At 38.3% G+C, this 14,975-nt stretch overlaps 1 protein-coding gene across 2 annotated transcripts in view; it reads left to right on the forward strand.

Annotated features, from left to right (window-relative positions):
- DGKI (diacylglycerol kinase iota) overlaps positions 1 to 14,975 on the forward strand; it is a 224,958-nt gene that overhangs the window by 123,307 nt on the left and 86,676 nt on the right. For both annotated transcript variants that reach the window (XM_086740487.1, XM_086741315.1), the window contains 7 exons: positions 24 to 161; positions 1,372 to 1,450; positions 5,237 to 5,292; positions 6,141 to 6,203; positions 6,424 to 6,497; positions 8,015 to 8,126; positions 10,675 to 10,874. In XM_086740487.1, the coding sequence (XP_086596613.1) occupies positions 24 to 161; positions 1,372 to 1,450; positions 5,237 to 5,292; positions 6,141 to 6,203; positions 6,424 to 6,497; positions 8,015 to 8,126; positions 10,675 to 10,874 (722 nt within the window). The remainder of the gene's footprint in view (positions 1 to 23; positions 162 to 1,371; positions 1,451 to 5,236; positions 5,293 to 6,140; positions 6,204 to 6,423; positions 6,498 to 8,014; positions 8,127 to 10,674; positions 10,875 to 14,975) is intronic.

Below are 14,975 nucleotides of genomic sequence, written 5' to 3' on the forward strand. Positions count from 1 at the left end.
GGTGATACTCCCTCTGTTGTCAGGGTTACACAGATGAGCCAGTGTCCAAGATCCTGTGTCATGTAGAAGATGGGACCATTGTCCAGCTGGACCGCTGGAATCTCCAGGTTGAGTGCAACCCTGATTTGCCACAGGATGAGCTGGAGGATGGGGCACGTAAGGTTAGAGCCACCTTTTTCTTAGGGAGATTATAGGATCCTTAAAAGTGTCTTTGGGCTACACCATAAGATCCACAAGTAGGGAAGCTCTAAAACTTTTTAATTCTCTAGTTGCATCTCTTTTTTTAAATTTTTTTTTTTTTTTTTTTTTGTTTCTGTTGGTTTTTTTTTTTTCTCCCCACATCTCAGTACTTCCAGATGTGTGTGAAACATAAAATACACCAGCCATTTATTTGTTGTTTGTAAGTCTCAAGCATTTATGTCAAGAACTGAGCATTTATCTCAAGAACTAAGTCCTGGCAAAAATTCCTGGCAACGTATCTCAAAGGTCATTTTTTTTTCCCCTCTAGTTAACCTGGCGTGACAGGAGAAGCAACCTTGTGACCACTATCCATTCCTAAATTAGAGATATGACTCTAAGGACAGGATGTAGAGTTTTATTCCTTCAGATTTTGCTAATGGATACCAACGGTTTCCTACTTTACTGCAAGAAGTACTGTACTTTTGTATTTAACTTCTTTGTGTGTGGGTCTCCATATGATCTTGACAGTTGAAGAATGGGAAAATCTTTGTGAGGGGATCACATTTATAGTAATATTTATTTTGGACTGGAGACAATAACAAAAATAAATATTGTGAACCATTTTCCTCTTCTTAGTGATAATTTGCAACTTATCTATTGGATGCTACTGTTCTCTCTCCACAGCCCTGCTGGGCGTGTGTAATGATGAAAAGGCCAGATGTGTGCTTCCCTGCCTCATGCATCCTTAATAGAATTAGGGCTGCTTGTCTGGGGGTTGCATTGCTCCTGATTATATATGAAGCGGGAAGAACACAGCTTGAGTTTCATTTCCATGCTGAGCTTGAAGTGCTAGCAATTAGGAAAACCTTTGTTTTGACATGTTAAGTGGAGCAGCATTATGGGAAACCTCAATGACAACATAAGGAAACCTTTGATATGTTTACAAAGACACATATATGATCATAAAGCACTGTAGATGTGATTGTGTTCTTTAGGCTTTTGTATCTGCTTGCGTTCCACAAGCGATTTCTAACCTTCAGAGCAACCTTCTGCATACATTTCCCTAATATTTTTCACTGTCTTCCTCTTAGGTTTTCATGAGATGCCAGACTTAAAGTAGCTAATTCGTAGTGTATCATGGAATCTTTAGTTCATGTTATTTTTATGTATCTTTTTATTATCCAACTGCAGCTTCCACTCAATGTCTTCAATAATTACTTCAGCCTTGGATTTGACGCACATGTTACCCTGGAGTTCCATGAATCTAGAGGTAACAGGAACTTTTTATTCCCTTAGCCTTGGGAATGGGCAGTTATTTTATGAATTGCAAATGGAGTTGGATTAATATCCTGTTCTTGTAATTCAGAAGGAAAGCTGGAACATAAAAACCCAAGATATAGTCTCAAGCAGGAAGGAACTGACTGTATCATGAGTTTCCAAGGGACTCCATGATTTAAAAATGAAAAAGTACAGGGGAAAATGGCATCCCTGGAAGAAAAGGGCTAAAAGGGGAGCTTTTCAAAATTTTTGATCTTCTAAAGGTGATACCAAGTCCAGATATAAAGGAAGTTTATGCTGATGGAGAAATGTTAGAATAAGAGCAGAAAGAAAAATAAGCATAAGTCAGTTTTCCCACCAGTGTGGAAATGGAGGGAGGAGAAAAGTTGTGAGGCTGTGTAAGTAGCAGGAGGATAATTATATTCTCAAACAGAGCAGCTCTTATCTATAGATAAGTATAGCATAATACAGTTGGTCTTGGTATAGATCCAGAGTGTCTCTATGAAAGTGAAAGGTTTTAATGAAGTCCACAAAACTGTCAGGAATTTGAGCTGTTATAGCATCCTGTTTGTCCCCTTGCCGATGCAGTTATAGCACTCCATACAAATCCAAATGTGGCTTAGCAGGTGGGCTTTGGACTGGTGTGAACTGCTCTGTTTACATGGTTTAGACAAGCATGCTTGTATAAACAAACCTTATTTGATTGTCTGTGTTCAGCTTTTGATCATTTCAGCTTCATATGCAGGTATTTTTTCTGAACAGCTGCCTCCCTTATCTTCACTTTCATACTATCAGAGTGTCATTTCAAGATGAGAAGATAGCACTCTAATGCCATGCTAAATAAAGAGCAGGATGCATGATGGAACGAGCTAATGCATATTTAATGATGTTTAAGACTACTTCAAGCTTTAGGAATAATAATGAAGGGCCACAAAAGGGCACAGAAATGAAATGATGACAACTGTATGCATTTTTTAAAATGAATGCATATCATTATGCATTGCTAACGTGGCTTTGAATATACTGTATAGATGAAACGCATGGCTACTTTCTCACTTAATGGAGACATTACTTAATAATGAAGTAATGGAACCCTATAAAGAATGGATGTTATTCCAGAGATGCCAGTGTTTTACAAATTTACATGGATGAAAAAATACTTGGCAGAGCAAGCTGTGTGTCTGTGAGTGGGTGTGTGTGGCCAGAAGAGCTTTTCATAGCGCAAGTGTCTGCTTTTTACAAGTCGTTACTGCTGGTGTCTTCCTTACTCTCTCAAATGCCAAGAGATACAAATGAGCCCTGTGTGTTTTAGGAGAGAAAAGCTTGGAGCCTTAGAAGTGTTGCTGGTGTGTGGGTTTTATTGTCTTTTACGTGGAATTAAGCAGTGCAAAACAGATTCTAATCTCATTTACATCTGATGACAATCCAGAGAAGCTCTTAGCAAAACTTCAGCAAAACTTAAAGCACTTACACCGTTGCGCTTGATCGATTTAAGATAAGTGTTTCTATGCAGTTGCTTATGTGGAGCTATTATAATTATACATAGTATTAAAACAAACAAACATCATACTCCACCACTCTGCCCCCTCCTCCCCCCTCAAAAACCCCAAATAAATTAGATTGATTTGAACTCTCTGCCTATCAGGGCATTTTATGCAATAGGTATTGGTCAACTGTTGTATTTAGAATAAGCAGTGATTGCAACATCTCAGAGGAACCTGTACACGAATGTGACCTTTTCCATGGCAACCTCTACAGTTTTCTTGTGACTCATCAGATTGAGCCTTGAGGGTTGCTCTAAACCTAACGTATTTATCTCTGCTTTTTCAGGAAGTATTCTTGGTAGTGACTCTTCCCAGAGTCACAGTTTCCTCTCTTGCTATTGTAATGCTTTGGTGGATCAAGGGAGATGCAGTTTTGCCATTTACTTTATCCCTGTTGACATGCTGTTTGCTCCCTCAGGACACTCCCTCCTCATTTACAGGACACCTCTCCTGACTCATGCACACACATGTGCACACACACACGCACGCACACAAAAAAAACCCACTTTCCTTTTCCTACTCCCTTGATGGCTTGAGAAGGATGAGGATGGTGTGAGCCTTGGATACGCAGTCAGTGATTTACTTCTACAATCAAAATTGCACTGTAATCAAGTTTAGGCTCTATTCTACATTGCGGTCCTCCATCCTTACCCATGCTCAACTGCTATGCCAGAGGTAGGAGCAGTTCAGTATGTTGAAGGTCCCTGACCTCAGAAGGCTCCTTTCCTGATTAGCCAGTTCCAAACTGGGGCTTTGGTTACAGTCAGTACTTGTCCTAAGATCCCATGTAAGAGCCAGTGCCATGGTGGCTGCTGCCCGGAGCCATGGGAGATAACTGCACCAGAGAATGTTCAGCGTGGGCACTGAGCCTCAGGAGCCTCCTGCTTCTTAGCGTGGGATGTTGAGACTGTCTGTAAAGAGTTGTGAGCTCAGTAAGTGAGATGAAGTTTACTTCTGCAGTTGAATTAATTGTTTTAAGAAGAGGTGGCCCTGACTGCATTCCAGGCTCACTTGCAACACAAGTGGATGGTAACAGTAGGCGGGCAAACAATCAGACAAGAAAGGCAGAGTAAGTAGCTCATTCTTACAAAATGGAGCCTTATATTATGAGATGTAGTGACTTCAAAGAGAACTAGAAACACTGTTTCAAGTGGCCATTGGAGAAGAAGTAATTTGGAAGTGTTCACACCAGTGTGATGCCTTCAGCCAGAAGGATTATTGTAATACCTGGACGTTTTCACTGGAGAGCTACTGAGCAAGGATAGGTGGTTGGTACTATCATGGAATACAGTGTCATAAGGACTACTTTTGAAATCTCTGGATGCCACAGGCTGCGAAAGTGGTTCCCAGGGAGGCATGAGAATGACCTGTATTCTGGAAAGCATGCCTTTTACTGGGAGATTAAAGGAGCTCCATTTAGCTTATCAGAAAGAAGGTTAGGAGGTGATTTAATCACTGCCTATAAGTATTTACTCAAGGAGAAGATATCTGATATTTGTGGGCTCTTTAATCTGACTGAGAAATATAATAAGATTTAGCAGTTGGCAGTTGAAGTCTGAAAAGTTCAAGATAGGGGAAAAAAACCCCACATTTATTTTAACAGGAAGAATTAACCATTAGTTGTGCATTACTACTGGTCTATTAAAAGTCTCCATCACTTAGAGTGTAATCAAAATGAACTAGCTCTCTAAATAGATTTTAGATTAAACACTTTTTTTTTCCCCCCCTGCAGGAATATTTGAGTAGAGATGTCTATTCCTCAATACCTCTTTGTAACACATAAGAATTTAAGTGTCTGCTTCATCTTGTAATTTACTAATGCTTTACTTGTGCTTCAAAGCATGAGTTAGTGTTTCACAGATTTCTGATAATTCCTAGAAGTCTGTTCTGTGTTGGTAGAAATAGAAGTCTCACAGATGGCGCTGAGGGATCATAAGATGAATAGTCTAAGAGGTGCTAAATTACCTGATTGTATCCTTGTTACCCCTGTGCTCATGTTTCCATCTATTTCCACTCTACAGGAAAGGGGATGAAATCAATATGAATGTTAGAAATCTGATAGCACATAATGGCACAGATGGGGAACTCTCACACAGGAAAACTGTATTTATGTTAATATTTTCATGAGTGATGTGTGCTAAAAGCACTATAGTGTTAGCAGGGAATGTGAAGGTACAATAGAGTGTGCTTGTTTTATTAGGGTGTTCATATCTTTCCTTTTTATCTTTTCACAGAAGCAAATCCAGAGAAATTCAACAGCCGATTTAGAAATAAAATGTTTTACGCAGGGGTGAGTTGTGATTCATCTGACAGAATTATTCTATCTTAGGTGTTTTAATGTTTTCTTAAGTATCTTCCTTCTCACTTTTTCACATCAGGAGCTCATGCCAATTCATTTTGCCAGTTGCAATTTGAAGTGTACTGTTTCTGGCAATGCCATACACATGTGTCTGTTGGAAAGTGCCTGAAGCACTGCTGTTCTATAGTGCTTAGCAGATGATAGAAATCCTACTACTTTGGATTGGTGGTGTCCTGCACCCCCTGCTTCTGACTGATAAGCTTCTCCACAAAGTGCTCTGCTTCTTTCAGGGTTTGGGCAGCACATGGATGTTGAATTTCCTAGAGAAATTCCCCACGTGTTAGCCTATATCTTTGTAGCTTTGAGGAGTAGTCTTGGATGTAGGGTCATGGGAAGTAGAGGGCAGAGATCAGCTATTTGAAGTGATGAATTTTCATATGTTAATATGCAAATAAAATTACCCACTTCTGCATTCAGGAGGTATGTGGACAATGCTTTATTTTAAAATGCAATTATTAAAAGAGAAACACTAATTTGGTAATGCATGACAATATAATGTCTTTCTGGATGATGACTCCCATTGTGCCTTAAACATGGAAACAAATATGTGAGTGAGAATTTGCATTTAAAGTCTTGGGTGCCCAAGGACCTTCTTTGGTTAACCTCTCAAAAGGAAAAGTATAATGATTAAAAAAAATATTAATATCTTCTGAGAGCAAGAACGAATAGATTTGACAAAAGGATGGCATTTTGGTAATTAGCTCTGTGGTGGGATAAGAAATGAGGAAAGAGAAGAAAGGAAGCAGCGATGACAATTCCTGCACTTATTTCTGTTGCAGGCAGCCTTTACAGACTTTCTGCAAAGAAGCTCAAGAGATTTATCCAAGCATGTTAAAGTTGTGGTAAGTGTAAGAAATTGTGTCATAGTATGGTGGGAAGAGGGGGGAATGGAGAGAGAGCGAGGTGAGAGTTTAATGGCTCTGTTACTTTTCAGTTTTGAGCATGACATTTGCAACACATTCCAAGGAAAGTCTTGGGAAAGTTGTTACAAAGCAGCAACACTTCTCTTGTCTGTGGCTCCATTCAGCAATTTCTCTGTGCTCTGTCACTTTGGCTTTGTAGTGTGATGGTACAGACCTGACTCCAAAGATCCAGGAGCTGAAGTTCCAGTGTATAGTGTTTTTAAACATACCCAGGTAAGCTCAAGACAGATGCTTGGAGTTATAAAAGAAAAATACTTTAAAAAAAAAAAAAAGGATACCTACAAGTTGTCCTAGGCTGGGTGGCTGTGCAGGAAGAGTATTGTCACTGTGCTGCCTTCTTAAGAGATAGGTGCTTGTAATCTTGTAATACTGAATACTGTTAATTAGCAATATGGAATGAGATCTGAATTCAGCTAAACCATCTTTTGAGAAATTAAATATCCTGATACAGAGATAGTAGAAATGCTTAACAAACATGCTTTCAAAAGTTGCGCACTAGCCTGCAAACAAGATTGTAAAGACACAGATGCCTGGTCTCTTACTTATTCAGAAGCAGAGTGTGAAAAAAGAGCAGGGAGGGGGAAGCAGAGAGGGAGGGAAAAAAGGATCAATATTTTTCCAGTAAAGGAACACCAAACTATTGAAAGAACTGCTGGTTTTCTATATGTTAGAAAGTGTCCCAAGCAGAAATATACCTATATTCTTAAAAGTTGTCTATCTCCTGCTCTCTAGAGCAGTGGTCTCCAATTTTTTTTTGATTGTGCATCGCTGTTAGTAAAAAAATATTTGAGCATCACCCCAATAGGCGTGTGTATATTTATAAATTATATACATGTACAACTGTACTAATATATTACATACAGTATAAAACATACACAAAAATAGAAATTAAGAAAGGATGTGATAAAGATAAAATAAGCACTATTTTAATGGGGTTTTTTTCCTTATTTATTAGAAGTACAAACAGTATTTCATCACATACCCTAATTATCTTGTGCGTTGTGGATTTTTTCTTGGACGCTCCATGTGGTGCATACACCCTGCTTTGCAGACCACTGCTTTAGACAACCTACCACTTTGCTCCACAGGCAATCCCAAGCACTTGATCTTTCAAGTCCTGCACTACCCTCACTGCAGGTTTCTGCTTGAAGTTCCAAAGTTCCCCCTTCTATCATTCTTAGATCACTTTTACATCTGTTCTTTGATGGTAGGAAAGATAGATGCCACATCTGCGTCTATTCCTGCTTCATATTTCTCCCTACCTCCTCAAGCTATGAAATGTTTTGCATTCCCTGTGCTGTTACAGCTTTGGAGACAGCAGGGAGAGAGGAAATGGAGCTTCAAGGCTGGAGTTACTGCTGCAGCCCCATGCCTGCCTAGCAGAAGGGGATAAGCAGCTCATCTGCAGAAAGCAAAGCAAGTGGGACAAAGTGCTGCTTCTCTGTTTTCTGTTTCCTGGTATTTCTCCATTTTCCTCTTTCAGAGGAACATGCCAAAGATTATGATAGATATGTTGATGGATAGTATGCCAGCTTGGAAACAAGAGACAGATTTTCCCTTTTGTCCAGTCCTTGCCAGCATAACTTTTAATTGTCCCTGAACTGAATCTTGGAATGGATATCTGGGTGCTTCCGGAGGTCAGCAGGAGAGGCTAATAGTCAGGCTACTAGTCAAGACCCATCAGGGCAAACTCCTTTCTCAAAGCTTGCTTTCCAAACATCTTTTTGTAGGTATTGTGCTGGCACAATGCCCTGGGGAAACCCTGGAGATCACAGAGACTTTGAGCCTCAGCGCCATGATGATGGCTACATTGAAGTCATTGGGTTCACTATGGCCTCACTGGTGAGTATACTGCAGGTGCTGCCCTTCCTGCAGGTGTTACCAGACTTGGTGAATCATGTGGGTGGCATTACAGAGTGCAAAGTAGTCCTCATTACTAGAGAACCACCATGATTCCACATATTCAATTAGCCAAGGCCAAACATGCTCTGCTATTAGGTTTTAAGCAACAAGGGACAACTTGTTGTTTTCTAATTAAAATAAAGTGTTATCTAATAAGAAAAATGTACTCTTTGCAAAATACAACTATTTTACATGTGCAGTGCTCCCAAGTTAAACGACAAGATTATTACAGTAAAAACAGCTTGCATGCATGCGTGTTTTTACTGTGGGAATGTTCTATGGTCCAATAATTACTGCTGTTTCTATTTAGCTTTTGTATATTTCAATCTATGGCATAAAAGTTAATTTTTTTTTTTTTGTAAAAAAAAAATGCCCATACAGTTTCCATATGCCTGCTGAAATTGTTGTGAAAATTTACCAACAGCTGTGGAAAATTAAGTACTATTTCTGGCAGAAATGTTATCTCTCTTCTTGTTCTGCTAGGGAAAGAAAATTCAACCAACAATTTTAATTTGGCAGTGCACTTTCTGTCAATGCTGTCCTTCAGGTGAACTAAAGCTGAGTTACTATAACAGCAATCTCACTGTAAATATGCTAGTGTACTACTATCACAGTGGTTAAACACAGTGACAGTCTCTTCAGAGGATGATTAAATGCAGTCAGAGAGTTGGTAGTTATTCCCATGCTAGTATTAAGGGGATACCTAAGGCACTGCAGCTTGAACTTTAGTGTGGCCAACAGAAGGCACATATCAGGGGTTCCTGGCCAGTTTGTTTAGGTCACGCTTATGTCCATACTCTTAGGCTTTTGTTGCTGCTGTGTCTTGTGTGGACTAGGTTAAAGCTAACATGGATAAGTCTGTTTTCACTAAGGTCACACCTTTCTTTGTTGTGTGACCTGCCCTCAATGTGTATCACATTGACTGAATATTAATGATAATGGTATTTGCTTCCTCAAAGAGAAATTTAGACAAATCTAATCTTCAAAGTAAGCAAAAGTAAAAGGTTGCCTTGATCAGCAAACATCTCTTTAGAAGTCTGAGTTAAGGATTCTTTTTTGGTTTCTTTATTTTTATTTTTTTTTTAATGGATCTAGTGGATTAGGGAAATAACATACAGGTAAGCAGAATTCTGTTTGTTTAGCCTAGTAGATCTTGTGGAATGAACATTTGTTAATTCACCCCCGAAGATTTTAGGGTATTTTTCTGAAAATGCTGTCAAAAGTCTGTTTAGCATATACCAACTGGCAATTTTCAGCTGGAATCTTTTTTGAGTTTGCCACCAATGTGTCTTTACCCACTTGCAGTAGCTAGAGTGATCTCAAAGCTACAAACCATTTCATTTGGGATTGAATTTTAGTAGTAGGGCCCTTTGAGCTGCTGTTTCTCTTTAAAGGAAGCCTAGTTCAGAACTGAGTGTCTATCAGTCTACATTGGTTGTGATGCTGAGGAACCATTGTAACCCTAGACTGTATTAATATAATCGTAACTTGCTCTGTATGTCTCCCAGATGTGTTTGGTCATACCTAAGAAGGTCTGTGAGACCAAGGAAGAGAAGTACTTTATAAGAAGTGTTATTATAAATATTATTGACTATATTATCTGTTGATTCATAATATTAAGCGCATAGAGCAGGATTAAGGTCTTGAGTTGTGTTTAGGCTGCTTTTTGTTAGTAGTGCATTAATACAGGATTTTTTTTCTGCATCTGATGGGTGAGAGTTAATATTCATACTACAAATTAAAAAAATACATTTCTGCACAAACATATTTGCTTAGAACTTAAGGGATCTGCTCATTTCTGTGCTTGTTTCACTCACTTGAAATTAATTCTTGAACATGATATTTAATTATTTTTAACAAGGTCCTTCTGATTGCACTTTTCAGCCTGTCTAGTCTTATGGTTGAGTTGCTGTGTAAACTTTCATAATAAGGATTTTAGATTTTTCTAATTCACATTAAGGACTGTATTCTCTTCAGGAAGAGAAAATAATTTTTCTGTATCGCAGATGTACCCAATTAGGGTTGTTGTTTTAAAGAGCAAATGATTAGTAGCATTACTGTTAGTGTAAAAACAAACCAACCAAAGCAAATTGAAACCTTTAAGAATAGACACAAGTATTAATTTGTGTTTGTATACATATTCGTATGTGTGTGTAATATGCTTGATGTATACCAAGGTGATGAGATGTACAATACATACAATTACCTATCTGCTTGTTGCTCACCACTTTTCCTTGTGAGATTTTAAGTCCTGCTTTGCAGTTTTGGAGTGAAAATACATTCATTGTGACTCTTTAGAATGCCTTACACATGGAAAGCTTTGTAATGGATGCTGTCAGCAAAACCGCATTTTGGATTTAACCACCTCAGCTGTTTGTTCTGAGGTGTCTTTGTCTTTCCTGTTTATTTTGGCGGGTTGTTTTGCTTGTGGCTTTTTTCTTTGGTTGTTTTTCTTTTTCTTTTTTTTGTTTTTTTTTTTTTTCTCCAGGCTGCTCTCCAGGTAGGTGGTCATGGAGAGAGGTTGCATCAGTGCCGTGAGGTGACACTTTTAACATACAAGTCTATTCCCATGCAAGTGGATGGTGAACCATGTCGATTGGCTCCCTCACTCATTCGAATCTCCTTAAGGAACCAAGCCAACATGGTGCAGAAGAGCAAGAGGAGAACATCCATGCCTTTGCTGAATGAGTGAGTTGGATATGTGCATGTCCTAATGGCAGAAGGCCTGTTTGGGGCAGCATATTCAGTCTCAAATTTTGCATGCACTGGACTTGCAGCGCATTTACAAAAAAAAACGAACAACAACAAACAAAATTTAAAAAATTCACACCTTCTGAACTCCCTTTCCACCATATTGTAAATACTTACCTGATTTTCTTTTATTCTTTTATCTTCTGGGTTACCCTCTGTCTTGCTTTTAGAAAGGTGTTGTATCTTTCAGTTATTTAGAGGCTTGTGCAGGCTTAGCAATGTGCCTCTTAGCTTCTGAAAGTTCTGCGTATGTATGCCATTTGCCTTTGAAGTTCTTTTGATTTGTTTTCTCAACTTTATTGTTCTGCTTTTTAAGCTCCATTGGAGATCCTGTAACAAATTGCCATAGTTAAGAATTACTCAGGACATCTTGTAGTCTCTTGTGGGACTACAGGCTCCCTGAGACTGGGAGAAGGACCTGGAGGTCTGGAAAGGGCTGTTTGCACTTTACAGACAATTCTGCTCCAGTATAAAAATCCAAATGAGAAATTAGTAGTTTAAGGATGAATAGAGAAAAGCTAAGATAACTGGAAACCAGGAGCATGTGAAGAAGAAAAGACAGGAGTAACATTCCTTTTCATAATTAAACCTTATTTGTAAATACTGCAGAGACATTTTAACACAAAAAAATAAACTTTTGACTTGTGAAAATGCTCATCCAATAAAATAATTTAGATTATTTTGTAGAGCTGATCCATTGTACTTCTCATATAGAAGGCCTTCATCGCTTCTGAGTCACGTAGTAAGTGCCTTTGCTGTTTTTCATAAAGTATTCTTAAAGTGAAGCAAAACAGTCTCTCCCTTCTGTAAAGATACTGAGCTAAAGGTCTGAAGTTATCAGGGATCCACATTTCATTCAAACATCCATGCACTGAGGACTTCATTTTTCTGGGGAGATGGATGAGGTGGTTTGCTGTTGCAGCTGTAATGGTGAGGCAAGGTTTATGAAGAGATGTAATATCTTTCATTATACTAACTCATATAACTGGAAAAAAAAACCAGACAAAGTCTCAGGTGCACCTTTTCTCTTCAAGTATCTTAAAGGTTGTCTGTGTCTTTCAGCTGTATCGTATAGTGGAAGATACTGCTTCACTTCAAACTGTGACTCCAGCCCTTTTATTGCTTCTTGTCATCCGCTGGCTGTCAATCTGTTCATGTAATCAAAGCCTCCCTGATTACTTTTTACATCTTCCTGTTCTCTCACTGAGTGCAGTAGCACTCTGTGTTCTCTTACTGAGACTAATGCTTTAAGCTTCAGTAGAAGCCTGTATCTGTAATATGCAATTCCTATTTGCCTGGAAAATACATAAGATATACTAATCTCTCTCGAGCAGTGAAGAATAGCAGACTTTTGCCTGTGGGCAGCGATGCCTGATTTCATCCAGCTGCAACTCAATCATTTGTGAAAGCTAGAATTGAGCAGAGAGCAATCCTGGGGCATCTTTTTCTGCACTGAGGGGAGGGTAATGCAAATGTAAAATGAAAATTCCTGGTATTTTGATCTGATAATTAGCATGATTAGGCTTGGATTTTGAGATCTGAATTTAGACTGTGGTAGGGAAATACAGATTCATAATATATGCCGGTTGTCAGGAGGATCTTGTTTGTAGTTTAGCTTGATTTCGATGTGCTATGGTAGACTACATTACTGTCAGCCCTTTGATCTGGCTGACATATTTGCCTGCAGACCTATGTCTTGGGAAAATACAAATTATCTGTCAGGGACTCTAGTCTAAGCCTCACGTATCAGAAATGGTTTACATGTATATTTATATCTACATCTATACCTATATATCTGTGTGTGCAAGTACTTTGCTCTCAAGTGTTGAAGAGGAACGAGAGAGAGGAGTTGAATCTCCTAGAGTGGTAAAAAGTAAATGACACGTTAAAGGTTAAACTCTAGGAAGCATTTAGTATTGTAAAAAGTTCATTCAATATCATGCTGATTTGCAATCTTTCACAAGAAATAAAATTTTCAATTAAATACCTTTATCTACATTTCTTAACTTGATATCCACAATATATCTCCTTATTCCATTGAAATTTCACAGAAAGCTTTATATTTGATTGAACACGATAGATTGTTCTCTTATGACTGTAATCTGAACGTTAGATGTGTGAGATAAGTAAGTGGGTCTGGAGCTATCCCACTAATCGTGAGACAGCTGTTCTTGAGCTCCTTGCCAGGAAAGTGATTAAAAAATTATGTCACATCACAGTAGTGCAGAGTTGCTATTATTGTCAGCTTTGATGTTATTGCTAGATAAGGGGAGCAGTAGGAATGCTCTTTGGAGTTTTAGCTAGTCCAGTGTCATAAGTAGAAAAAGACTTAATTTGAAGAAGTCTTACACTGTGTTTCTGTTTTCTTAGTCTGTTCTCCTTTGTTCTGGAGGTTTTAAGGAGAGGGGGTTTAGAGAGGATAGTGAGTTTTGTTGTTTGCCTTGTGGATGCACTGAGTTTTCAGGGAATAATAGTATTTTAAAAATTGAAGAGACTATATGTAGTGTAGCTGCCTGAGAAGAAGAGGTTTCATGCTTCTCTCGCTTAGGAGTGGAGGGGCTTTAGAAACATGATTCTCTTCTGACTGTAAGAGTTGTCCATCTTCCTGATTGAAACTGTTCTTCTTCAAAACCTGTAGATGCTCTGAAAGGACACTTGTATATGAGAAAAAGGGATCTAACCTTGTTTGATCTGGTTTTCCCTCCATTTTCCCCACTATTGTGCTTCCAGCCCCTTCTAATGCATAGTAACTGCCTCATGTAATTCTACACAGACCTTCAAGGTTGAAATTCCTATGTGTTGAGAGTCCTTGTTTTATTTGTTACTGAATAATTTGCCTTTTTCAAGGTGTGGGGGAAAATTCAGCAGCCCTTTTGAGAGTTCCTAGTCTTTTCTAGTCTTTAAAATGAAATCAAATTAGGGAATAAAAATCCAGTGTTTCTGTGGGGCTACTTAAAGTGAAGGAGCCTCCATTGCCTCTAGATAGCAGCAACGCGAAAAACTCCATCTAAGCTATTAGGGAACAAGTAAATGTAGTGTGCTGCATTTTGTCATAGCTTGGTGAGTTACTGGCAATTAATGTTTTATTCAGTTGTTTCGTCTTTCACTGCTGAATTGCCTACAAAGAAATTTCTCAGTATATTAATTGTCTCGAACTATTCATGGACTAGTGGCTAAAACCAGTCATCTTTCTTCTTACTGTTCATTAAGCATTAATTTTTGTAATAATTCTTTTGGAAAGTTAAGCTGTTCTGATGTAACATACAGATTTGTGAGTACTCTTGAGTAGGTGAGGATGATCTGTTTATGGTTTGTACTCTTCCAATAACTTAAAAATTTTGAGTTGAAGCATAGTGAAGGAAAGTCAGTACTTGGTGAATACAGTTACAGTGCTTCTAATTTGTTTCTAATGAAGGTTGTCCAAATGTAAAAGGCAGGCATAATCTCTTCCTCATCCTAAAATGTATTGCTCTACAATGAAGAGAAGTAACAATCCAATAAAGTGTTTCAAGTCAGAAGCAACTTTTTAGGTGCAAGGAATATAGAGGATAAAGTGATGCTGTTCACACTTGGTTATGGTTTGAAACAAGGCAGATAGTGGGGTTGTAGGGAAAAAAAGGTGGGTTTATTTTCTTCTCATATGTCTTTTCTGTTTGTACCAGCAAAAGCAGATTTTTACTACAGCCAGATCAGCAGACTCAGTTTTTTTTTTTTTTTTTCTGCAAAAGAGTGAATTATATTCTTATTCTTCTTCCCTTAAAAGACTTACTGGTGAAGTTCTCATTCCTATTTTCCACTATTGATCCTGGTGACAGGAAAGAGACAATATATAGCTTGGTTTTCTGTCATCAAGCCAAGAGTGTGGTTCTTGTTAGCTAAAAACAAAATGTGTATGGATAAGAAGAGAAGCTGTGGCTCAGTTTTCCAGTTCTTTTCTAATTAGAAACTACAATTTAGTATCCTACTCATTAAGTTTCAATTAATGATCACTGTCTGAACCTCAAAAGACTGTATTTTGCTTTCACTAGTTTTTAGTTT

The sequence above is a fragment of the Chlamydotis macqueenii genome, chromosome 1, assembly GCF_036417535.1.
Source record: "Chlamydotis macqueenii isolate bChlMac1 chromosome 1, bChlMac1.mat, whole genome shotgun sequence".
NCBI classification, from domain to species: domain Eukaryota; kingdom Metazoa; phylum Chordata; class Aves; order Otidiformes; family Otididae; genus Chlamydotis; species Chlamydotis macqueenii.